This window comes from Carcharodon carcharias, chromosome 4 (genome assembly GCF_017639515.1).
Source record: "Carcharodon carcharias isolate sCarCar2 chromosome 4, sCarCar2.pri, whole genome shotgun sequence".
NCBI classification, from domain to species: Eukaryota; Metazoa; Chordata; class Chondrichthyes; order Lamniformes; family Lamnidae; genus Carcharodon; species Carcharodon carcharias.
Window position 1 is genome coordinate 63033050 of NC_054470.1, and position 26691 is coordinate 63059740.

The 26691-nt window shown below is 42.5% G+C and overlaps 1 protein-coding gene across 3 annotated transcripts in view; it reads left to right on the plus strand.

The window, feature by feature from the left end:
* Positions 1-744: 744 nt before the first annotated feature.
* Positions 745-26691, plus strand: part of melk (maternal embryonic leucine zipper kinase) — a 121708-nt gene continuing 95761 nt past the window's right edge. For 2 of the 3 annotated variants that reach the window (XM_041185412.1, XM_041185414.1), the window contains exons 1-4: positions 745-1381; positions 15180-15272; positions 21052-21137; positions 21369-21485. In XM_041185412.1, coding sequence (XP_041041346.1) covers positions 15212-15272; positions 21052-21137; positions 21369-21485 — 264 coding nt within the window. In that variant the 5' untranslated portion in view covers positions 745-1381; positions 15180-15211. The remainder of the gene's footprint in view (positions 1382-15179; positions 15273-21051; positions 21138-21368; positions 21486-26691) is intronic. The other variant, XM_041185413.1, reaches the window with a different exon arrangement.

The following is a 26691-nucleotide window of genomic DNA, read 5'->3' on the forward strand; positions in this document are numbered from 1 at the left end:
CCCTTTCCGATCCCCCCTTTTTTTCCAATAATTTATATAGATTTTTCTTTTCCCACCTATTTCCATTATTTTTAAATGTATTTCCATCCATTGTTTTATCTCTACCTTTTAGCCTATTTCGATTCCTTCACCCCACCCCACCCCCACTAGTGCTATCGGGTCATGAGGACTCGAAACGTCAACTCTTTTCTTCTCCGCCGATGCTGCCAGACCTGCTGAGTTTTTCCAGGTAATTCTGTTTTTGTTTTCTATCGGTACCTTGCTTGTCCTGCTTTCTACCCTTAATTAGCACATTCCTTAGATAATATCACCACCTTCAACATCTCTTTGTCCTTTTGTCTATGTCATCTTGTGGCTATCTCCACATATCATTGGCCCTCTATCCAACTCTACGCACCACCCCCCCCCCCCCTTAAACCAGCTTATATTTCACTTCTTTTCTATTTTTACTTAGTTCTGTTGAAGAGTCATACAGACTCAAAACATTAACTGTGTTCCTCTCTGCAGATGCTGCCAGACCTGCTGAGTTTTTTCCAGGTATTTTTATTTAAGATACTGTAATCTCTGTACTGCATATGGGGGTCACCTGACCTGGGGGTTAAAGTTCAGACAACACGTCAGGGAGTTAGCTGGTATGGTAGATTAAATTATGTTGATCTTGCAGTTAAACCTGTGACTTCAAGTGTAACACAGAGGGTACAGAAAAGATTCATGAGAATGGCTCCAGGGATGATAAACTGAAGAAGTTGGGGCTGTTCTCTTTAGAGAAGAGAAAATTTGATAGAAGTGTTAAAAACTATGAAGGACCTGAACAGAGTAGATAGTGAGAAACTGTTCCCATTGGTGAAAGGGTTGAGAACCAGGGCAATTGTAAAAAGCAAAGGTGACATGTGGAAGAACTTTTTTAAACAGCAAATGGTCAGGATCTGGAGTATGGTGAGGCAGATTCAAACGCCCTTCAAAAACAAAATTGCTAAATTATCTGAAGAAAAAAATCTCAGGGTTACAGAGAAAGGATACGGAAGGCGAACTAGGTGAGCTGCTTTCACAAAGAGCTAACACAGACACGATCAGCCAAACGGCTTCCCTCCGTGTTTATAGGGCACCTTGACCTGTTAACAAAATCCTGATCTGAAGCGAACCGTTTGAAGCTGAATCCCATACACCGTGAATTTGAACTGCTCCCAACCGCTGCCTTCGACACCGAGCGTGCGTCTTGGCCTCGATCTGATTGGCCGGTTTGGAGTGCGGACCGGAAGTTACGCTGTTGAAGGAGGGAGATTTGAATGTTGGAGTCGAACAAATTCAAAAATCAAACGGGTACGTGGAGCAGATCCAGAGTCGGGTGAAGACAGCGTGGGATCCCGGAGCGGCGATCCGGGTAAAGACAGCAGAGCGGAGCGGGGTGGGGCCCCGGGGCCGCGAGTCGGGTAAAGGGAGCGGAGTCCGACGCGTCTCGTCACAAACAGAGGTCCCGGGAGTGGTGTGAAGTGACAGTCCCCGGGACAAAGTCGGTGAATGGAGTGGAAGAGAGACTTCCCTTCGGCCGTAGATACTGAGGAAGGGGTCTGGCCGGTGTCGGTTTATGGAAGGGTGGGGGGAGATCATCCTTTCCACGTCTGAATTGAGGCAGGACCGAAAGTCTAGTGCTTAAAGAAAGGTCTCACCCAGTTTGGTTTTGCGATGGAGCAAGAGCCGTTCAATCAAGGGTTGCGTTAAAAGATGCCGAGCCGACAGTGTCTGTTTTCATTCTATGTCAGGAGTACTGCTGTTGTTGTTTACTGCCTTTCACATCCCTAGTATGCCCTAAAGTACGTCACAGTGAACTGATTGGCTACTTTGGAGTGCTGCCATTCTAGTTTTGTGGAATCCACCAAAGAGGGCAAACGGGCATAATGCCTCATCCGACCGAATGCTGCCAATGTAGCATTCTTACTGCACTAACTACCATCAAGTCAAGCTGATAGTGTAAAATAGTGATATAAGTTGAATAATGAGTCTGAATTCGTAATGTCACAGGAAGAAATAGGGTATTCAGTTCATCAAGTCTGCGCCAATATGTTGAGTTACCCTCTCCCCCTGTTTGCTCCCAAGCATTCATCCTCTTCAAGCAGCTAATTGTCTTTTTTTGGACACATTCATGGACTCTGCAGCAAACAGAGAAGTTCACATTCAGCTGGACTTATGAAATACTTTCTTACCCCATTCATTTTTTTTTGCACCTTAGTGAATTTGTGCTCAATTATTTTCTGGACAAGTGAAAACAATGAATCATGTTCTGATCATTCCTCAAATTTCTGTGCTCCAATGGGGGAAATTACTCGACCTCTAAAGCTTTCTGCAACACTACAGAATCATCCAAGAAAATCGTGCTGCATCTTTTCTTTTGCTTTTTTAGTCTTTGTATAACTGGGTTCTTATCATGCACAACACTCCAACTGAGGCTTAATGAAGACCTGGCACAAGTTCAACATTGGCCCCTTGTCCTTGTTAGCTTTGGCTCAGTGTCAGCATTTTTGTATCTAACACGATCGATTTTGGTTTTTGATTGGATCACTGTTATATCCTATATATTCCTTAAACATTATTCCGTGAAAGCTGATTTTGGGAACAATCTTTTCTTATGCTAATGACTAAGAAAAATGTGGTAGTATTATAGAACCAATGCACTGGATTTGGTGGTTTACAAGTTTAACCTGTTTTTGTTTGGGTAACTGCCATTTCTAATACATTGTACTGTTGAATAAGTCACACCCAGCTTTTAATTTGTATGACTATGCTTGCTCTATTCCCTTATTGAAACCTTTACCTATGCTACCTGACAGAGAGGGAGTCAGCTTCCTTTTCTGGCCCTTATGTGAGCTGTTATTTTAATAGCACGCTCTCTTCCATTACTGTCACCTTTCTTCGAATACTGTTTTTGCTTCCTTCCTCAAAACCACATCATTCTCCTCTAACATGCTGCAAATATCTAGTTCATAATTCATGTTTCAGAATATAACTTTTAGTTTTAGGAATTAAAGTTTAAACCGTAGAAATTAGGTGGGGTATCTGGTTGAGAAACTGGGAAAAGCAGCCATGAATTAAATTCAATTCAAACAAACTTGGAGTTTATTATTAAAAGGTTGGAACCATGTTGATTTTAGAGGTCGACAGCTAGAAAGTTAAGATCATAAAATGGAAGGTGGGCTTAACTTTAACTGAAGAATTGGAGATGTGACGTTCTCAGTTATTTCTGTAAAAGGATAAGTTATTCATGTGGTTTCCCAGAATTAAGGAAAGCTTTAGAATTAAAAGGCATTTAATTTGCATTTCTACCTGGGACAGGCCATATGTGTCACATTGCCATGGAGATGGATGGAGCTTAGTGTGATTCTTTGTTTTAAGTTATCTTTGTGAATTTAGTTAGGGCACAGCCAGCAGGCAAGACTGGTTGAGAAAAGCAGCTAAGAGACTATGTCAGCTTTGGGTCTTACGTAGCTTCTAGCTCCTTGGAAGTCAAAAAGTAAGGCCGGACCTACACCTGAGGTAGAATAAATGCTAGATCTATCTATCGACCATGATGCAGCCTGCGATTAGGAGCTGGTATTCGATATAAGACAAAGTTGGAAAGGGGTAAAACAACTGGAGGATTTGTTTAGCTGGAACTTAAAGGAAGAAATCTACAGTAATTCTCAAAAGGCAGTTAACCTTGTCATAGTTGGAGTTATGAATGTAATCAGTGTGGTTGCAGTTTGAAACCATAGCAGCAAGGGTATTTCCTGATGTTTAAGTCACTATGCAGGAGTTGCAGGGATGCCCATGCTGGATCTGTGAGGTCGGGCCACTTAGCCAAAAGCTAATAGAAGGACCCCTGTGAAATCATGTACATTGGTGAATAGCTGGAATACTGATGAGAAATCTGAGTAATTCTGGAGAATGTTGATGTGTACCTTTTGGGTTGATCCCAGGAAAAGTGAATGAACCTTCAAGATTTTGTAAGATAAGGGATTTTCTTTGTGAAGAAATAGAAAGTAGAACTGAGTTTATAGCATAAGTTTTTACAAGCTATCATGTTGTTAATAGTGTTTATTTTTGATAAAGTCTGTTTTTGTTTTTAAAAATATAATCTTGTGGCGTGGTTTTGTCAGCTAATTGCTGGTTGTTTGGATTTCTTCTTTAAATGTTAACAGTCCGTTACTGGGTCATAAACACCTCCACTGTCTTCCATCTGGGTGGGACTGCAATAGCCTGGTACCATTCTTATTAATCCAGTTGTAGCCAGGGAATTGCCTGCAATGGCTTCTCCTCACTCCTGCACCATTACCTCTAGGATTTTCCAAGGATCTATCCTTGATCTTATTTCTCATCTACATTCTGCTCCTTGCTGACATCATCCACAAAACAGAGCGTTAGTTTTCACATGTACGCTACCTCAATACCACCTGCTCCACTGTTGCTAAATTGTCAGACTGCTTGACCGACATCCAGAAATGGATGATTAGAAATTTGGTCTAATTAAATATTTCAAAAAAAACTGAAGCCATTGGCTTTAGTCCCCGCTATAAACTTCATGCACTTGCTACTGATTTCATGTCTCTCCTAGGAAACTGTCTAAGGCTGAATCAGGTTGCTCAGAACCTTGGTGTCACTTTGACCCCGAAATGAGCTTCCAACCTCATATCCACACCATCACTGAGGCTGGCTATTTCCACCTCCCTGAAATCTCCTGACTTTGCTTCTGCCTCAGTTCGTCTGCTACCCTCATCCTTGCCATCGTCACCTCTAGACTTAATTCCAATGTACTTCTGGCAGGCCTCCCACATTCTACCCTTTTATAAATTTAAGGTAATCGAAAACTCTGCTGCCCATGTGCTACTTTGCACCAAGTCCCTCTATTTCACCACCCCTGTGCTTATAGGCCTACAAGGTTCCCAGTCAAGCAATGCTTCGATTTTAAGATCCTCATCCTTGTTTTCAAACTACCCCATGGACTCCCCTTTACCCATCGCTGATCCTTTCTAGGCCCACAACACTCCGAGCTATCTTGATTACCTGATTCTGGCCTCTTGAGCATCTCTGATTTTAATCACTCCACCATTGATTGCCTTCAGCTGCCTAGTCCTAAGCTTTGGAATTCCCTCCAGACCTCGCTACGTCTCTTTATTGCTTTAAGATGTTCCTTAAAACCTACCTCTGAGTCATTATGACACAGAAGGAGGCCATTTGACTCCAGCCCATGCCAGCTTTTTGTTGGCCATCTGCCTTAATATTGTAGTTTTGTCAGATTTTGCTTTGTTACGCTCCTGTGAAGCATCAGGGGACATTTATTATATAAGCACTATATAAATACAAGTTGTTGTTGTGATCCTGAGTGGATCTAATATCTCTTTAATGTAATTGAAGTTCTTGTGATGCAGATTAGGATATGGGCAGCAGAGATTTGGATGAGCTCAGGTCAGTAAAGGGCGAAAGATGGAATGTTGACCAAGAAATCTCTGGATGAGGTTTAAGCAGCTAACATAATGGCAGGGACAGGTGATGTTGTGTAGGCCATGGTAGGTGGTCTTTGTGGTGGAGAGGATTATGGGATCAGATGCTAAGCACAGGGTGAAATAGGAGGCTAAAGTTAGAAACACAGAAAAATAGAAGCAGCGGGAGGTCATTCGGCCCTTCGAGCCTGCTCCGCCATTCAATATGATCGTGGCTGATCCTCTATCTCAAAGCCATACTTCTGCACTCTCCCTATACCCCTTGATGCCTTTAGAGTCTAGAAATTTATCTATTTCCTTCATAAAAATATTCAGTGACTTGGCCTCCACAACCCTCTGTGGTAGAGAATTGCACAAGTTCGCCACCCTCTGAGTGAAGAATTTTCTCCTCATCTCAGTCCTAAATGGTCTACACTGTATCCTGAGATTCTGACCCCTTGTTGTAGACCCCCGCAGCAGGAGGAAACATCATCCCTGCATCCAGCCTGTCCAGCCCTGTCAGAATTTTATACGTTTCAATGAGATCCTCTCTCATTCTTCTAAACTCCAGTGAATACAGGCCTAGTCAGCCCAATCTCACCTCATACGACAATCCTGCCATCCCAAGAATCGGTCTGGTGAACTTTTGTTGCACTCCCTCTATGGCAAATATATCCTTTGAAGTAAGGAGACCAAAACTGCAGACAATACTCCAGGTGTGGTCTCATCAAGGCCCTGTATAGCTGCAGTAAGACATCCTTGCTCCTGTACTCAAGTCATCTCACAATGAAGGCCAACATATTGTTTGCCTTTTTAACTGCTTGCTGCACCTGCATGCTTGCTTTCAGTGATTGATGTACAAGGACACTCAGGACCCTTTGTACATCAATATTTCCCAATCTATCACCATTTAACTAATACTCTGCCATTCTGTTTTCCTACCAAAGTGAATAACGTCACACTTATCCACATTATATTGCATCTGCCATGTATTTGCTCGCTCACTCACTCATCGTGTCTAAATCGATTTGAAGCCTCTTAACATCCTTCTCCCCACTCATATTCCTACCTAGTTTTGTCATCAACAAACTTGAAAATATTACATTTGGTTCCCTCATTCAAATCATTGATATAAATTGTGAATAGCTGGGGCCCAAGCACTGATCCTTGCGGTACCCCACTAGTCACTGCCTGCCATTCCGAAAAAGACCTGTTTATTCCTACCCTCTGTCCCCTATCTGCTAACCAACTCTCAGTCCATAAGACCACAAAATGTAGAAACAAAAATCGACCCATCGAGTCTGCTCCACCATTCAATGAGGTCATGGCTGATCTGATAATCTTCAACTCCACTTTCCTGTCTTTTCCCCATAACCCTTGGTTCCCTTAATGATTAAAAATCTGTTTATCTCAGCCTTGAATATACTTAATGACCCAGCCTCTACAGCCCTCTGCAGTAAAGAATTCCATAGATTGATTACCCTCTGAGAGGAGAAATTCTCCCTCATCTCTGTTTCAAATGGGTGCCCCCTTACTCTGTGATTATGCTCTCTGGTCCTAGACTCTGCCACAAGGGGAAATGACCTCTCAGCATCTACCCTGTCAAGTTCCCTAAGGATCTTATATGTTCCAATAAAGTCGCCTCTCATTCTTCTAAACTTCAATGAGTAGAGGCCCAAACGACTCAACCTCTCCTCATAAGAAAATCCCTCCATCCCCAGGATCAACCTGGTGAATATTCTCTGGACTGCCTCCAAAGCCAGTATATATCTCCTTAGATAAGGGGACCAAAATTGTTCACAGTATTCTAGATGTGGTCTAACTAGTACCTTGTGTAGTTTTAGCAAGACTTCCATATTTTTATATTCCATTCCCTTTGAAATAAAGGCTAACATTCCATTTGCTTTCCCTACTACCTGTTAAACCTGTGTGTTAGCTTTTTGGGATTCATGCACGAGGACCCCCAAATCCCTCTTTGCTACAGCCTTCTGAAGCCTCTCTCCATTTAAATAATATTCAGCATTTTTGTTCCTGCCAAAGTGCATAACTTCATATTTTCCCACATTATATTCCATCTGCCAAGTTTTTGCCCACTCACTTAACCTATCTATATCCCTCTGTAGACTCCTTGTGTCATCCTTACCACTTGCCTTCCCACCTATTTTTGTGTCATCTGCAAATTTGGTGATAGTACATTCACTCCACTCATCTATCATTAATATATATTGTAAATAATTGTGGCCCCAACACTAAACCCTGTGGCACTCCACTAGTTACGGGTTGCCATCCTGAAAATGCCTCCTTATCCCAACTCTGTCTTCTATTAGTTAGCCAATCCTCTATCAATGCTAATATACTACTCCCAACACCTTGGGCTCTTATCTTATTAAGTAGCCTTATGTGTGGCACCTTATCGAACGCCTTTTGGAAATCCAAATATCTTACATTTACGGGGGTTCCCCTTTATCCTGCTTGTTACCTCCTCAAAGAATTCTAATACATTTGTTAAGCATGATTTCCCCTTCATGAAGCCATGCCGACTCTGCTTGATTAGATTATGTATTTCTAAGTGCTCTGTTATTACATCCTTTATAATAGACTCCAACATTTTCCCATTGACAAATGTTAAGCTGACAGGCCTATAGTTATGTTTTTTTTTCTCCCTCCCTTTTTGGATAAGGGTGATACGTTGACTGTTCTCTAATCCTCTGGGACTTTTCCAGAATGTAAGGATTCTTGGAAGATTACTACCAAAATGCATCCACTATCTCTGTAGCTACTTCCTTCAAAATCCTAGGATGCAACCCATCAGGTTCAGGGGACTCATTGGTCTTTAAGCCCATTAGTTTCCCTAGTAGTTTTTCTCTAGTGATAGTTATTGTATTTATTTCCTTCCCCCATTTTGCCCCTTGATTATTTAGTATTTTTGGTATGCTATTAGTATCTTCTACCGTGAAGACTGAAGCAAAGTATTTATTCAATTCCTCTGCCATTTCCTGGTTCCCCATTATCATATCCCCAGCCTCATTCTCTAAGGGGCCTTTCCCTTTTTATATATTTAAAGAAGCTCTCACTGTCCGTTTTTATATTACTTGCTAGTTTACCCTCAAAGTTTATTTTCTCCTTCTTTATTTTTTTTGTCATCTTTTGTTGGTTTTTAAAACTTTCCCAATCCTCTGGCTTACCACTAATCTTTGTCACATTGTATATTTTTCTTTCAATTTGATACTATCCTTAACTTGCTTGGTTAACTATGGTTGGTTTATCCCCTTCCTAGAATCCTTTTTCCCCACTGGGATATATCTTTGTTGAGATACATGATCTATTTTCTTAAACGTCTGCCATCTTTCATCAACCATCTTTTCTGCTAAACTCCTTTCCCAGTCCACTCCAGCCAACTCTGCTCTCGTTCCATTTTAATTACCCTTATTTAAGTTTAGCACAGTTGTTTCCAAGCCAAGTTTCTCACTGTCAAACTGAAGGCTAAATTCTACCATATTATGGTCACTGTTTCCTAGGGGATCCTTTCCTCTGAGATCATTTATTAAACCTACCTCATTACACATTACCAGATCCAAAATCCATGCCAATATATTATCCCAATCCCATTTGCTTTAATTTTGCACACTAACCTCTTATGTGGGACTTTATCAAAAGCTTTCTGAAAATCCTAATACACCACATCTACTGGTTCCCCCTTATCTATTCTGCTAGTGACATCCTCAAAAAACTCTAGTAGATTTATCAAATATGATTTCCTTTACATAAATCCATGTTGACTTTGTCTAATCCTGTTGAGATTTTCAAGTGTCCTGTTACAACACCCTTTATAATAGACTCCGGCATGCTCCCCACCACTGATGTTAGGCTAACTGGTCTGTAATTCACTGTTTTCTCCCTCCCTCCTTTTTAAATAGTGGGCTTCCATTTGCTACCCTTGAATCTGCCAGAACTGCTCCAGAATCTCCAGAATTTTTGAAGATGACAACCAATACATCCACTATTTCCATGGCCATCTCCTTTAGTACCCTGGGATATAGATTATCAGTACCTGGGGATTTATCAGCTTTCAGCCCCATTAATTTCTCCAGCACAGTTTTTTTAGTAATACTAATTGCCTTCAATTCCTCCTTCTCACTAGATCTTTGATTCCCTCGTATTTCTAGGAAGTTATTTGTGTCTTCCTCTGTGAAGACAGCATAAAGTAGTTGTTTAATTGCTCTGCCATATCCTTGTTCTCTATTATAAATTCTCCTGTTTCAAACTGTAAGGGATCTACATTTGTCTTCACCAATCTTTTTCTTCTTACACACTTATAGAAGCTTTTACAGTCGTATTTTATGTTCCTTGCAAGTTTACACTCATACTCTATTTTTTCCCCTCTTAATCAATCTCTTGGCCCTCCTTTGCTGAATTCTAAACTGCTGCCAATCCTCAGGTTTGCTGCCTTTTTCTAGCAATTTTATATGACTCCCCTTTAGATCTAATACTATCCTTAATTTCTTTTGTAAAACTTGGTTGGGCCACTTTTCATGTTGTGTTTTTGCACCAGAAAGGAATATATAACTGCTGCAGTGCATACATTTGTTCCTTAAATATTATCCATTGCCTATCCACCGTCATGCCTTTTAATAAGACCATAAGAACAAGGAGCAGGAGTAGGCAATTCAGCCCCTTGAGCCTTCCCTGCCATTCAATACGATCATGGCTGATCTCATTTCAGTCTCAACTCCAATTTCCCACCCTCTCCCCATAACCTTTCAACCCGTTACTAATTAAAAATCTGTCAATCTCCCCCTTAAATTTATTCAGCGTCCCGGCATCCATTGCACTCTGAGGTAGTGAATTCCACAGATTCACAGCCCTTTTGAGAAAAGTAATTCCTCCTCATCTCTGATTTAAACCTACAACCCCTTAGCCTAAAGCAATGGCCTCTTATTCTAGTATGCCCCACAAGGGGAAACATCTGCTCCATGTCTACTTTGTCTATCCCTTTTATCATCTTACATACTTCAATTAGATCTTCTCTCATCCTTCTAAACTCTTGCGAGTATAGGCCTAAACTGCTCAATCTCTCCTCATAAGACAAGCCCCACATCTCTGGAATCAATCTAGTGAACCTCCTCTGAACCGTCTCCAATGCAACTACATCCTTTGTCAAGTAAGGGGACCAAAATTGTGCACAGTACTCCAGGTGCGGCCTCACCAATGCCTTGTACAGTTGCAACAACACTTCCCTATTTTTATACTCTATTCCTTTAGCAATAGATGCCAAAATTCCATTTGCCTTCCTTATTACCTGCTGTACTTGCATACTAGCTTTCAGCGATTCATGCATGAGGATACCCAGATTCTGAAATTTATCTCCATTTTAAATAATAAGTCACATAGAAACTAGGAACAGGAGTAGGCCATTCGGCCCTTCGAGCCTGCTCTGCCATTCATTATCATCATGGCTGATCATCCAACTCAGTAGCCTGCTCCTGCTTTCTCCCCATACCCTTTGATCCCTTTCGCCCCAAGAGCTATAATTTAACTTCTTCTTGAAAGCATACAATGTTTTGGTCTCAACTACTTTCTGTGGTAACGAATTCCACAGGCTCACCACTCTCTGGGTGAAGAAATTTCTCCTCATCTCAGTCCTAAATGGTCTATCCCATATCCTCAGACTGTGATCCCTGGTTCTGAACTCCCCCACCATCAGGAACATCCTTCCTGCATCTACCCTTTTTATTCTTCCAACCAAAATGGATAACCTCACACTTATCACGTTAAACTCCATCTGCCAAATTTTGGCCCATTCATCTAACCTGTCCATATCCATTTGTAAATTTCTTATTTCTTCATCGCAACTTACTTTCCCACCTATTTTGGAGTCATCTGCAAATTTAGCTATAATACCTTCTAGCCCTGAATCCAAGACATTAATATAGATCGTAAATAGTTGGGGCCAAGGACCAAACCCTGTGGCACCCCACTAGTCACAGCTTGCCATCCAGAAAAAGACCCATTTATCCTGACTCTCTGCTTTCTGTTGGTTAGTCATCCCGACTCTCTGCTTTCTGTTGGTTAGCCATGAAGTTCCCCAATCTATCTTGGCCAACTCACACCTCATACCTTCATAGTTTCTTTTGTTTAGATTTAGGACCCTAGTTTCGGATTAGACTATTTCACTTTCCAACCATAGGAAGAATTCAGTCATGTTATGGTCACTGTTCCTTAAAGGACCCCACACTACATACACGATTATTAATTAACCCCTTCTCATTGCACAGAACCAAATCTAGGATAGCCTGTTCCCTAATTCGTTCCTCAACATATTGGTCTAAGAAAACCATCTCGTGTACACACCAGGAACTCATTTGCCAGTGTATTATTGCTAATTTGGTTTGTCCAGTCTATGTGTAGATTAAAAGTCACTCATGATGACTGTAGCACCTTTGTTACATGCATCTCTAATTTCTTGTTTAATACGCCTATTGACAATTCCCACTAATGTTTTAGCTCCACCCAGACTGATTCTACATCTAGATTTTCTGAACCAATATCCTCTCTCACTATTGCACTGATTTCATCCTTAACTGGCAATGCCATGCCACCTCCTTTTCCTTTTTGTCTGCCCTTCATAAATATCGTATTCCCTTGGATATTCAGTTCCCAGCCTTGGTCACCCTACAGCCTAGTCTCATATCATATACCTGTTTACATGTATTTGAGCTCTTAATTATTGTGAATGCTCTGTGCATTCAGATAGAGTGCCTTTAGACTTGTCTTTTTACACGTTTTTATTTTGTACTATGGCCCTATTTATTGCTAGCCCCCATTTCCTCTACCTTCCACTTTTGCTTTTTACTTTTGTCTTTCATTTCTATCTTTGTTTCCCTCTCGCGTCTCCTCACTCAAGTTCTCTTCCCCCTGCCACTCTATTTTAAACCCTCTCCCACAGTAATAGGGAATACCCCTGTGAGGATATTGGTCCCACTCCTGCTGGGATGCAACCCGTCCAGCTTGTACAGGTCCCATCCTCCCTGCATCAGTCCCAATGCCTCAGGAATCTAAATCCCTCCCTCCTACACCATTTCTCCAACTACGCATTCATCTGGTCTATTCTCTATTCCTAATCTCACTAGTACGTGGCACTGGGAGTAATCCTGAGATTGCTACCTTTGAGGTCCTGCTTTTTAATTTATTTCCTAGCTCCCTATATTCTGCTCGCAGGACCTCATGCCTCTTCTTACCTATGCATTGGTACTGATATGGACCACGACCTCTGGCTGTTCACCTTACTCCTTCAGAATGTCCTTTAGCTGATCAGTGACATCCTTGGTCCTGGCACCAGGGAGGCAACATGCCATCCTGGTGTCACGTCTGTGGCCTCAGAAATGTCTATCTGCTCCCCTTACGATAGAATCCCCTATCACTATTGCTCCCCCCACACCCCCCACCGCCATTCCCACCACTACCACCATGTGGCTGAGCCACCCGTGGTGCCACAGACTTGGCTCTCGCTGCATTCCCTTGGGAAACCATCTCCCCCAGCAGTATCCAAAACAGAAAATCTGTTAGAGAGGGACTCTGGTACTACCTGCCTAGTGCCTTTACTCTGTCTGGCGGTCACCCATTCCCTTTCTGCCTGTGCACTCTTTACCTGTGGTGTGACCACCTCACTCAATGTGCTACCCATGAATATATGGATGCTCCACAGTGACTCCAGACACTACTCCAGATTCAAAACGTTGATTTCAAGTAGCTGCAGCTGGAGCCACTTCCTGCACACGTGGCCACCATGGACACTGGAAGTGTCCCTGACTTTCCACATCACCCAGGAGCATTTCACGTGACTGAGCTGCCCTGCCGTGACTTATCATTCAATTACTCCCTTTACTTCCTCTAGTTTAGAGAATATTAAGGACAGTGGAAATACTCGCCAAGTCTTACTTACCAAGGCCTCTGCTCTTCTTTCTGAAGAAAGGTAGAAAATGAAAGATCACCTCCTTCCCTCTTTATCGAGCTCCCTCACTCACCAAACGCCAACTGAGGACTCAAATGTAGCTCAAAGCAGCACTCCAGTGCAGACCAAGTTTCAAACAGCCTGATTCAGCCTTAGACAGTGGACAAATAGAGGGATGGAATTGGTGGTGACTGTTTTCATGGTAAAAGATGACATTAATGACCTTAGTTTAATTGGAGGAAATAACATTTCATCTCAAACTGGATGTTTAAACATCATTCTTAACAGGCAGGGAAGGAATCAATAGAGATGGGTTTGCTGAGTGTCATCAGCGTATGTTTGGAAGCTTCTGATGATGTTCCAAGGAGCAGCATGCAGATGAGGAACACAAAGAATCCAAATATTAATCTTTGAGGGACTCCAGAGGGAACAATGTGGGTGTTGGAAAAGAAGCCATTTCTAAAGATGCCCTGTTTACAATTGGATAGGTAAAAATGGAACCAAGCAAGGGCAGTCCCATTCAGCTAGATAACTGAAGAAGTGTTTGATGGGGCAACCACATGAAAAGGTGCTAACAGGATGAGAAAGTTTAGGAGGGCTAGGGCAATGTAGTCATGGTCGCACAGGATGTAATGTGGCTTTGATAAAGGGAACTCTGGCAGGGTAGAAACTGGTGAGATTCATATATGGAAAAAATGGGCGCTGGTTTGGGAGACTTCATTCCACGATGATAAATGAGTAGAATAGTGGTTATGATCAGAGTCTAATCAGTGGCAAAATTTGTTCTATTTATGTCTGTGATAATAAGAATGCTGAACAGTTTGCATTATCCTACTGCACTGGGTTGCTATGCTTGACTATATTCCTCTATTCAGTTCTCTAGCCCTGGGAAGAACTCTTGCCCTTCATTCTCTTTTTAGTATTGCAGAACTTGTTTGCTTGTCTGCCCCTTTGGTGTCTTGTATTTTTAAAAGCTTGTTCCTTCTTGCAGACTGACTGCAATGAAAGGGTTTTCCAATGCAATGGTAAGAGGTAGCTTTCTGAAAACCCAGACAGGCTAACAAATTCCCTATTATTTAGCCTCTGGAACAGCCTCTTTCAATTAGCATATTAACCACCATTTTCTTTAGAGCACCTTGATTCTATGATTCCAGTTTATGGTGAAAGAACACAGATTTACTGTAATTGCCAAACGAGCAAGATCTGAGATTTTATTTAAGTAGCGAGTTGTTACAACCTGGAATTCACTGCTTGAAAGGGTGGTGGAAGCAGATTCAATCATAACCTTCCAAAGAAATGTATATACTTGAAGAGCAAATGGTTGCCCCGGGTTGTGGGGGAAGAGCAGGGAGTGGGGCTAATTGGATAGCTCTTTGAAAAAGCCAGCACAGCCATGAGAGTCTAGACGGCCTCCTTGTGTGCTGTAAGATTCTAAGTGTAAGCGATAAACATGATGTAGTACATTGAAACATTTATATTTGTAACTAGAGTAATATTGATCATTCATGGTAATTGATTTGCATTTACATTGACAATCTTGTCTTGGCATGTTTATTTATTTGGAGGATACCATGCTTTAGTCCAGATCAGATCAATAACAGCTCAGACTTGAAAATCAACTAAAAGCTTATCACTTTGTTTATTTTGGAAGCTGTTTAATTTTTCTAAAGGGATTTTATTCATCCTGTAATTTCCTTTTTGTTACTGTGTACCAACTAGAACAAAATAGTAGAATTTTTACAGATGGAAATATTCTAATATGTTTTCAAATATTTCAGGAGCTGATTGTACTTAGAGTTACCAGCCAACTATGGCTGTTGATTATGAAGAGTTGCTTAAGCACTATGAATTACAGGAAACTATTGGTGCAGGTATGTCTTTCTATGAAAATTTACCATTAAAATGATTTGTATATAGTTTAAAATTATGTTTTTACCTACAGGAGCACAGACGGAGACACACAATAACTGGCATGCTCTTGATATCGATGCCAGCATAAGGAATTTCATTTAGATTTGGAAAAAATATATACACAGAACATATTTTATAAAAGCAAGTGCAGTAAACATGGTAGATTTCTAGATTCTGTCTCAATCCAGTCCTGACTACTTTGCAGATTTAATTTGGGTAACCAGCCTCTAAAGATTTTTGCCCTATAACCGAATGCACTGTCGTGAATCTCAGAGCTTTTCAGGTGCAATCTGTTTTCTAACTGGCTTGAGTTAAATTAACTTTGACAGTTATTCTTTTCTGAGGTCTCTTCTAACTTTATTGCTATGCAATTTTAGTAACTTTTTCTTAAGAATTTTCTGAAATTTATGACACTGACTCAGTTTCAAGGTTTATTTGCACTGTAACCCCATCTTAATATTTCCTCTGTATTTTACTTCTTTCTGCTTTTCTTTTTCTTATTTGCACATTGTCACCTCTTTCCCTTTCTGTACTTTTTGCATTGTTGACATCTAAGGTTTTTTAAAAATTCAACTAGATATACAAATACCTCTGTATTTAACTAATCTTATGTTTAGAAATAGTACCTTTGAACTGAAATATGAACTAATCAGCTATGATCAGTGCATTTTTTTTAAACTGGACTTTTGTTCAGTTAGCCAGAATGGTGGTGGACCAATTTTCTTCCTTTTAGCTGTTTCCACTTAGTCTGGTTCAGACCTCTGATGTTTTTGTTCTTATAAATATCCCTACTTGGAAAGTCATCTTTGTGAGGAATTTTATGTCTGTTTTTACCATTGTCACTTATACATTGTTGGTCTTCAATTGTTAGTTTAGTCCAGTGCTGTTCACAATTCAGTAGTCCTTCAGACTTTGTTTCCAAGTTCTTAAAGTTCCAGTACCTGTCTTGCACACACAACTTTACTCTCCATTATTTTTCTGAAGCAGATTTATCAACATGCTGCTGATGTTTAAACTTCTGCTTCTGCTAAGGCTCTCGCTCTCTTTTCCAGCATTCCCTTCTCTTGACTCCTATCCTTAAATGGACCCTTTGCTCATGTGGAGGCTAAATGTGAACTGGTGGGGTTGAATGGTATTATTGTGTTATAATTTCTATGAATTTTAACATCGACATGAATAGTCTGGACCTCAGGTTAACATGGGGGTTGAATTTTTATTTTCACCATTTTTCCATGGTTTCTGCTACTGTCAGAATTCTGACGAGCAAACTGAAGAGCCCCCATTGAAATTCAACGCTTTGGTGTAATCTTGAGAAAAAATAACATTCTGTCAATTATGCAACCCTTCCTGTTGAAAATAATGGACATGGTCTTGTGGATCGACCTGTGGTGTAAAGAGGATAAATACAATATTCCAAGGTTCGTTGGCCACTGTGTACGCAATATTTCTAACATTGCCGGAATGTACAAATGTTACAGAAAAATAATTTTTACCCCTGTTTTACCTCCTTCACATGCCCAGTCTCAGTAACATTTCCAGCTATGCTGCCAGTACTTGGTGCATCCTGTTCAGTTTACAAACAAAAATCTGGAAGCTCAAATAATAGCAGTGATTTTATTTCTTTAAAAAAAAGACTTGCTGCTCTATGGCATTAACCTACGTGATAATTTTAGGCGATGAATTAGTACCATCAAAGGCTTGAAGGTCCCTTATTTCCCTTTCAAAATCCTGGAATTTTCACACATCTTTATAAAATTTCAAACATATATATATATATATATATATATATATATATATATATAGTTTTTAAATTGTAGTTTCCCCAGGTGGAAGTCACCATCCAAATGGTAGGCTTGTGACATTGTTATACGATGACAACTTGAAAAGTGAGGTGATACCAGCAGTACAATAACAGTGCATTCACAGAGAAGCTTAGAGTACTGGCAAAGGGTCAGTCATCAGAAATATTACCACTTTCTCTTCCTATGTATGTCATCTGACCTGCTGAGTATTTACGGCATTTACTCAAATTCCTGGTAAATTGATTTCGGGTTTTTGCTATCTCTAAACCTGTGGTGTATAAACTGTAGGATTATTGAATGAAATATTTGCTGGAAAATAAATGCGAATTAATGGTGCCCGCCATTATAAGTTTGCTTAAAAATCTAGCAATTTACGGAAGTAGAAATATGAGCCTGAATTTTTCCATCAGCGAATTGGGGGCGGGGCCTGCTCGCCAACGCAAAAATGATGCCATTGACAGGGTAGTTGAACCAATTAAAGGCCCTACCTGTCCACTGGCGGGATGAGGTTTCATGTTTGTTCTTAAAAAGTTTAATAAAGTTTCTGTGCTTTTTATTAACATGTCCCATCTCGTGTGACATTGTCACATGAGGGGACATGTAAATAATTTTTTTATTTTTCTATTTTTGAAGTTAATAAATCTTTCACCAATCTCCCTGAGACATCACTTAGTCTCAGGGAGACGTGTGCTCTTTTGCACACATGCGCGAAAGAGTGCACTTTGACAGTTGGGGAATCTCTTCCCCTCACCCCCCACACTGCACAGAAAGCGCATTGCGCTTCCCGTCAGGCAGCCTGCTGGGTGGGCCTCAATTGGCCCACCCACACAAAATGGTGGCAGGGCCCATTTCGGTGGCGGCGGTCGGCTGCCCGCCCGCTGCTGAGCTGGTGGGACCCATCCACCCATTAAGGGCAAAATTCTGCCCATGCTATGAGATCAGAGTTTCCCTAAACATCTGGATGATTTGTGCCACTTTGCTTTTAGTCTTAAGAAAACTTCAAAAATTGTAACCTTGACACGGACCCCCCCCCCCCCCCCCCCCCCCCACCGCCCACCACCACCCACCACAATGAAATTCACCATGTACCATGGAATTGCTGGATTTACACAATTAATGCTGCTTAACTTCACCACATCCTTTTAGGGCTTGTAACTCATGTCACAATGACTCTATTAATGACATGATTGATGGCCCTAATATGAAACTTGACCATGGAGGCCAGAAAGGGAGCAAATGAGGCCATGGAGTGTTATTCCAGTAGGTAATGAATTGTCCTTGGAGATTTTTCCAAAACTTTCTTAATCTGCTGCGGCAGTATTTTTGTTACAGTCTTGCAATCCTCACTCCTGTTAGTGTCATTTTCCGTATACATTGTTGTCTTAAAACTTAAGTGCAAATTAGATAGTATCCTCAAGATTTCTTAAAGGAGCTTGAGTGATAATGTTGTACTTGGCATATCTACCCTCTCATTCACTCATCAGTAACTTCCTGAGGACCAATACAACATTTCCCAATCAACTGGATTAAATGTAATTTTTCTGTTTTATTCTTTTAAACTTGTTTTTTTATCTTTTAATCTATTCTTTCCCATTTTTTCTGTATTTAACTTGACTCTAATTCACCCTTTTACCTCATTGGCTCTACTTCTTTTCTTTCTGCTTAAATTTCATTGGTTAAGGAGGTAGACCAGGGTTTCAGAATCTTTTATCACCTGAAGAATCTTTTTTTTTTAAAAAACTACTTAAAATAAAAACTATTGAGAGCCTTTAGATGAAAATTTGGCATTTCTAAACCAAATATTTGGCAAATTGCCAAGTGTCTCTGGTAGAATTAAACTTGCATATACATTAAGTAATGTACATGTATTGAATTTATGTATCAACAGGGAAAAACAAAAATTAAAGTACTGTAGATCTAACTCTGAAATACTGATTTTTTTTTTGTTTGATATAATTTTGTATGTAAAGCCATCTGTAAATCAAACTTTAACTTAAGATTCTTAGGATTAAGACCATTTTTGACTATTGCTTCTTGCGATTTAAAAAAAAAGCTTCTAATAGCACACTAAATTATTTATTGTTTCTGTTATATTAGAAACAATAATTGTTGCTACCATTAAACCTGTTCTTCAAATCAAAGGTATTATCCATCGCCATGGTATAGCTATACCACTTGAACAGGTGCACTTACAGCATGATGATGTTTTTCCTTAAAATAATCATTTGGCACTGTAAAATGTAACATAATGATTAGCCTTTTATTCCCAGATATAAACGTGGTTTGTATTTAAATTAATTTTTTTAGGCTTTTTCATGTTAATGCAATCCAACTGGAAATGGTTGGGAGCCGCAAATGAGGTGTTAATGAGCCGTGTGCGGAAGGTGAGGGGAAATGACCAATTGACACCACTGTCGAGCTGTGGAATTCCAACATATTCTGGGTCAATATTGCTTTCAAACCTTTACAGTATATTCAGTCCTGTTAGTGCAAACACCCAGCCAATTTTGCTAGAACTATTTTCTTGATACTTGTCTATTGTCTGTTTTTCTTTACTTCCTAACATCTCCACCAGATAAGCTCTGAGTAAATTATTGGATAATGCAAGACACATTTGCCTTAAATTTAATAGATTGCTTTTAAGATTAGAACCAACTGATATGTATGTTACCAGACAATACTTTCTGAATTAGTTCCTAAAAGGATAAATTGGTAGAAAAAACTAACGTTCATAAACGGCTGCCTTTGTCAATTAAAATTGTACATTTGATCCCAGTGGAAATGTATGAATCCGTTCCAATCGGTGCTTCTGTCTAATATGAGGCATATTTTTATGAACTCCTGCTTTTAACATCTGTGAGTTAGCTGTGATGTTAAAGCTTTAGACACAATATTCTGCACTCATGCAAGAACTATTTGATCATGTACACCAGTAGGGTCTCTAGAATGATACTTTCAATGCAATGTTATCTATTATTAAGCATGTAGCATGTAATCAGCTCAGATTTAACATTCACATTTGTTTTGCTGCTGAAGTTTATTTCCGCCAATAACAGAGTATACAAAAGATAAGTTACGCAGTCCCAAAGGATCCCCACAAAGGTACTGGATTCTGACATATTGTGGATCCCAGCAATTTGAACAAACTTCTAAAAGTGAAGTTCAAACCAGTCATGCTGTCAACAATCTAACTGGATGTAGGGGATCAGCTGAGTGACATGGATCAAAAGCAAATAATTGAATCAGGGAAAACAATTCTCTTGAGGCCTCAGGACTGTGTAGGTACTTGATATCAATATGTTCTGAGTGAAACATTGCAAGCTATTAGTCATTTCAGACACCTGGAAATCTTGATAGATGTGGAAGGAGCACAAGATGGAACTTTTATGTAACTTAAACTTGGGATACTTCATTACTAGGTAATAATTCATGAATATCTAAAATATAGTTGGCATTTTTTTTTCTGACAACTTCAGTGGCCATTCTCTTTGAATTGAAGATAGCCTGCTGACATTTGTTGTTACGCTTGGGAATGTCAAGCAAGGGCACAATTTCATATTCCACTCCCTCTCCAAATAGGAGAGACAAAGGGATAATAGAGTGGGTGAAAGTATTTTTTTAATATTGCAACAGCTTGCTGAAGCTGTGCTGTCTATCTTCTATCTGCCTGCAGTAATCCTCCTTCCCCAACTGATCACGAATAAATCCAGCCCATGGGGAAAGTTCCCTTCCCCTGATGACTGGCTGCCCTTGGTCTCATTACGACTACCACTGATTATATGCTTCATGTTTAATCTGAATTACCCTCCCCTGTCCTTTCCCTACTACCCCATAAGTCTGATATTCTTGTTTGGTGGAAGGTACAACGTTGAAAGTAAAGTTTACTAGTCCTTGTACAAATATCAGGTAAATTGCTCAAGTTTGTTTCCCCTTACAGGAGGGTTTGCTAAAGTAAAGCTGGCTCGTCACATACTGACGAAGGAAAAAGTTGCTGTAAAGATCATGGACAAAGAGACACTTGGGGTAAGTTCACAGAAAAATAATGGAAGAATGATATAACCTGAAGCAGCTAATTCCTGTCTTGAGAGTTTGATGTTGAGATATAATTTTGAAGGTATTAAGAACTTTTGAGACTGCCTGTTCGTTTCTCTTGAATCCCTTATTGTTGATTAAGCAAAGCTTTTCATCCCATCAGGCTGTGGCGAATTCAAACAAAGTAGATTGTCCTACATGTGATATGTTTTTCTCTGATAGGAAGACTTGCCTCGTGTTCAAACAGAAATTGAAGCAATGAAGAATTTGAGCCACCAGCATATTTGTCGTTTGTATCATGTTGTAGAGACAGCACAAAAAATCTTCATCATCCTGGAGGTAACTATCTGAATAAAGACATTTAAAATTAATTGGATGCATTTTCTACTAGAAGTTACAAAATAAACTTCTGTTGTGTTTGAAAATCTGTTGATGAGGATATTGAAGAATGTAAGGAGTGATTGAACTTTTATTCTAATCCAAAATATATAGTATTTAGCATTTATAGGTATTTATTTTTGCCCCATTTCCTTTTTCCAAATTCAACTAAAGAGTTGGCTTGTATTAATTAAAATACAGAAATGGAAATGCTTCCTTCAAAGCTTGTTCCTGTTTTGTTGGTGCCCTGTTTCCCTAGTATAAATTATAGCTTGTACTTTCTACTTTCCATATCCGGTTTCTGCTTCTAACTACTCGGCAAGAATTAGTTTTGGAGTCCATAACCCGTGTAGATTATAGTCATATCATTTGGTTTGAAACAATTCAAAGCAATTAGATGTATCCAGATTGCCTAGACCAGATGGAGTTCATGCCAGAGTTGTGTTCACTTTACAGCTTGATCACTAACATGACACAGTTCCCACTTTGCACCAACACTAAAGTTGCAGCACAAGTCCAGAGTTGGAGCTGGCTGACATCAGCTGGAATGAGATAGCTGGAGGGTGAAATACTGAATCACTTCTGTTTGGCACCACGTAGAAAAGAAATCCAGTGTATTATCAAACCAGATATAACCTACCTGCAACCAATTTAAATATTCAGGCATAGGATTGGGCTTCCTAGATGTCCAAACATTTAAAGTCTAACTGTTGCCTCTGATTCAGAAGATTGTGACTTTAAGTTCCTCTCTAGAAACTTAACGCTGACACTTTAGTGCAGTACGAAATGAATGATGCTATCTATTGGATGAGATATTGGCCCAGATTATGCAATAAAAGTAATGGTAAGTTTTCAGGACTGTCAGTTATTATAGAATAAATTGGTTATCAATTTCCAGACTCTATGGCCAGAATTTTGCCCTTGACGGGCGAGTGGGCCCAACCGACTCAGCGGCGGGCGGGCAGCCGATTGCCACCGCTGAAATGGGCCACGCCGCTATTTTCTGCGGACGGGCCAATCAGGACCCGCCCAGCAGGCTAGCGACTCCCGTGGAGAACAGGAAAATAGTCGCGGGGGTGGGCGTGTTCAGACCACCGGTTCCAATGGGGAACCAGCAGTCTGTATAAAGAGTGGCCAGGCAGCCTGCTTGAGGCTCGGGGAGAGAGAAAGAGGCAGCTGTCACAGAACAGGAGCATGAGCAGGAGGAAGGGGGTAGGCTGCAAGAGAGGCCAGCGGGGAGTTAGTATGCCCCTCACTTCTCCGATGCACGCCTTGCTGTCCTCCTCCAAGAGACGTCCAGCCGTCGGGATATATTGTATCCAGAGGATGGGAGGAGGAGGGTCCCCTATGTCACCAGGCAGGCATGGGAGGAGCTTGGTGACGCTGGAAGCGCCCATGATGATGTGCCGCACACAGGCACCCAGTGCCGTAAGAGATTCAGTGATTTGCTGCGTTCTGGAAGGGTGAGTACCAGGCGGCCTTGGCCATTTGATCCAGAAGGTAGCCTTTGAGGCCCCCCCACCACATCTTGCTGTCGTTACTGCATTGGGCATTTGGTGCACGCTGGGTGGGCAATGCTTACATCAGCCTTAGTGGTTGAGGAGAAGATAGGTTCTCCCCGCAGCATATGTTGATGTTTGTTGCATTTGAGTAGTCTGGGGGCAACCTGCAGGGGAGGCAGCTAGACACAAATTCAGAACTCCAAAACATGTCATATTGATGGTCATGAGATGGTGGAAGGGGAGCCTCAAGGTGTCATGGCCAAGTGCCATCTGCTGACCTTGGTGCCGCACCTAGTTGCGCCTCCTTGCCATGGGTGCTAAGACCCGTGTGCTATTCAAAGTGATGGACGCCGAATGTGTCCAAGGTGGCATTTGGGGAAGGGGATTGCGACCAGCTGTACTATCTTCTGGTGACTGATCACCAGTAGTGTGGACAGGAGCCACTGGAGGCCTCAGATGGGCCACTGTGGTTGGGGTGCGGTGTGCGCGTGCAGAGTACATGAGTGATCAGCCCCAATAAATCCTCTTCTCTGTTCTGCAGGCAAAAGCTGAACACAATCAGTGGGAGCGCCAGAGGACTGGAGGTGGGCACACCCTGCTCCAGCACCTCACGACCTTTGAGGAGCAGGCCATGGAGCTGGGGAGGCGGCAGGAGGCAGGTGGCGACGAGGCTGCGGTCCAGCGGGCAGGTATTTGAGGTCCACATTCCAATCCACGCTGTCTGCCCACCATCCAAAGCACTGATGGCTATTGCAATCATTAATGCTGCAACACTGTTCATTCACAGACTGAGACACTCTGACGTGTAGGTCATACACAAAGGTCCCTCGTTCCCTTGAGTAATCCCGTCTCCTCCACCTTCCAAAGTCACCTTATCCCATTTCTGACCACTATCACCATGGCCTAACATGCTATGGCATCGCTGCTGCACAGCCAAAGACTTATTGCAACTTAAGGGGGTTGAAACCTCCGCCACCCTTTCAGCCAGTGCGCCCCACATTACTCTGTCCAAAAGGTCCTCAGCACCTCAGCTGTGAACCTCATGGCATTCAACTTAAATAAATGCCACCACGTTACTCATCCCTGCGCCAAGGGGAAATGTTGCCTTCTGCCCACTCAGTCTATGCCCCTCCTAACGGTATGACAGGTCAATAATGACCTGTCACTCTCCTGTGATCCACGGCAAATGTTGCAAGTGTTTGCGATGTTTGCTCAACCCTGCAACTATCCAGGCCAGCATGCAACCAGGTCAGGTACCTCTGCACTCTCCCCACTCCAATGGCACATAACATGCCATGTGGCATTCCTGAGGCCATCAGACCAGCCTATCTGCACACACGTCTAATGTTTGGGTCCCCTATTGACTCTTTTCCACCCCACCAATGTTTGTCTCCTTAGGGCCTTAAAGGGTGAGTGACTTATGAGGCTGGGGGGGGAAAGGGATGAAAGGTCTAACTGACTATACGATAACTGATGCACTGTCCTTGTTGTTAATTTCAGCATCACCACCACATGGCCACGCCCATAGACACCGCAGCCCCCCCTCCACACCTGAGGGCCAAGACGTACAACTTGCAGCACATCATTTCAGCCAGCCAGGCACCAGCGCAAACACAAACAGCTCAGAGGGAAATTTGCCATCGGCTAGTGTCCCGGGTCACAGAGGAGAGGGCACTTCACAATCGCTGGAGGAAATGGTAGGGACAGAGAGTGCCGATGGCACCAGCAGCCAGAGGGCTGCAGGGGACCAGGCACATGCTGAGTCCAGCACTGATGATGTGCCGCTGGAGTTGTCACCAATGCTTCAGCTGCAGGACAAGCGGCAGGAATCAATGGAGGAGTCCAGGCAGGGTGCACGTGAAGGCATGAACCTCAGGGCAGAGCTTCACGCTTCCTCCACTGAGAGATTGGCAACTCTCATGGAGAGGGGGTTCAATTGGATGGAGAATCTTCTGACTGGGTTACACTGTGACCTGCAAGCCCTCACAGTGGTACTGGCCACGGGTGGTAATTCCCAATGTTCTGGGCACCAAGCCTCGGCGCTCGGTGCCCATGCATCTCTGGTGAGCAGGGAGGTCCAATGGGACCTCATGTCAGCGCAGCAGCTGCCTGTCGTCACTGCGAGCTCCTCTCAGGGCGCTCCGGATGAGGGCAGCAGTTCCTCCACCCCTCTGCCAGTCAATATTACTTCCGTTGAGTCTGCGACAACTGGAGAAGTGCCAGTTCTGGAACTGGCCACTCCCTCCCAGGCGGGGCCATCACAGGCTCCACGCGGCAGAGGATGCTCGCCAAGGTCATCGACGCCAACAGGACAGCAGATTCAGCAGGCTGCCTCACAAGCCACTCCGACCGATGGGGCGGCACCTAAACGTAGCACCCGCAAACGAAAGCAGAAGGCACATTAGGCACTCAACGGGTATGTCATATTGTGTTGGCCTTAGAATAGGGAAAATTATACCTATGTTTGCAATAGAGACGTTTCTGTTATATGTTGGAAATAATAAAGTTCACTTTTCTGACCATGGCTGAGGGTGTTTCCTTTGTGCTGCGTTTGACTGCTTCACAGACATATCATGAGTGCTTGAGCGGACATTTCTGTACTAAGCCCTTAGTTGCAGCTGGTGAGATGGAAGATGTAGCACTTAAGTGCCATGTGTGGAAGTGCCAGGCAATGCTGGTCCTGCTGATCCATGTGTGTGGAGCTAGCTGAAGGTTCTTTGGATTAAATTGTCCCGGGTGTCCCTGCCTCCTTGGTGTAATAGTGGGTCGGCGTGCAGCCCCTCATCATCGCCCTGTGCTTCCTCATCCTCTGAGCCACTGCTGGATTCATAGTGTGCAGTCTCATCCAGGGCGTCAAGTTTTCATCGTCAACTGCATCCACCCCCCTTTCCAGCACAAGATTGTGGAGAGTGCAGCATGCTACCACTGTCAGAGAGATGCAACCTGGGGGGTACTGGAGTGCGCCCCCTGGGCGGTCCAGGCAACGGAAGCACATCTTGAGAAGACCAATGGCTCTCTCCACCACAGCCCTTGTGGTGCTGCAGCTCCTATTGTGGTGCTCCTCAGCTTCTGTTCTTGGACGGCGGAGTGGCGTCATGAGCCACCTTCGGAGGGGATAGCCCTTGTCACCTATCAGCCAACCATCCAGCCAGCCAAGCCGGAGCACTGACGAGCCCCGGCACCTGGGAGTGTCTAAGGATGTAGGCATCGTGGGAGTTGCCTGGGTACCTTGCGCAAACTTGCAGAATCTGCATCCTGTGATCACACACTCTCTGCATGCTCATGGAGTGGAAGCCCTTCCTGTTGACGAAGGCACTGGGCTCAACTGCTGGTGTCTTGCTAGCAACGTGTGCAGTCTATTGCACCCTGGACGCGCAAGAAGCCAGCAATGGTCGCGAAGCCTCTGGCTCGCTGTGCCTGACTTACCTGGTCACAGCGGAAGTGGATGAAGGTCTATACCTGTCTGAACAGAGCGTCTGTAACCTGCTTGACACAAGTGTGTACAGCTGATTGGGAAACACCACAAAGATCACCCACTGAGCCCTGGAAGGAACCAGAGGCATAGAAGTGGAGGGCAACTGTGAGCTTCAGAGCCGCTGGCATGGGGTGTCCTCCCACACAGGAGATATCTCAGGGCTAATCATCTGACAGATATAGGTGACTGT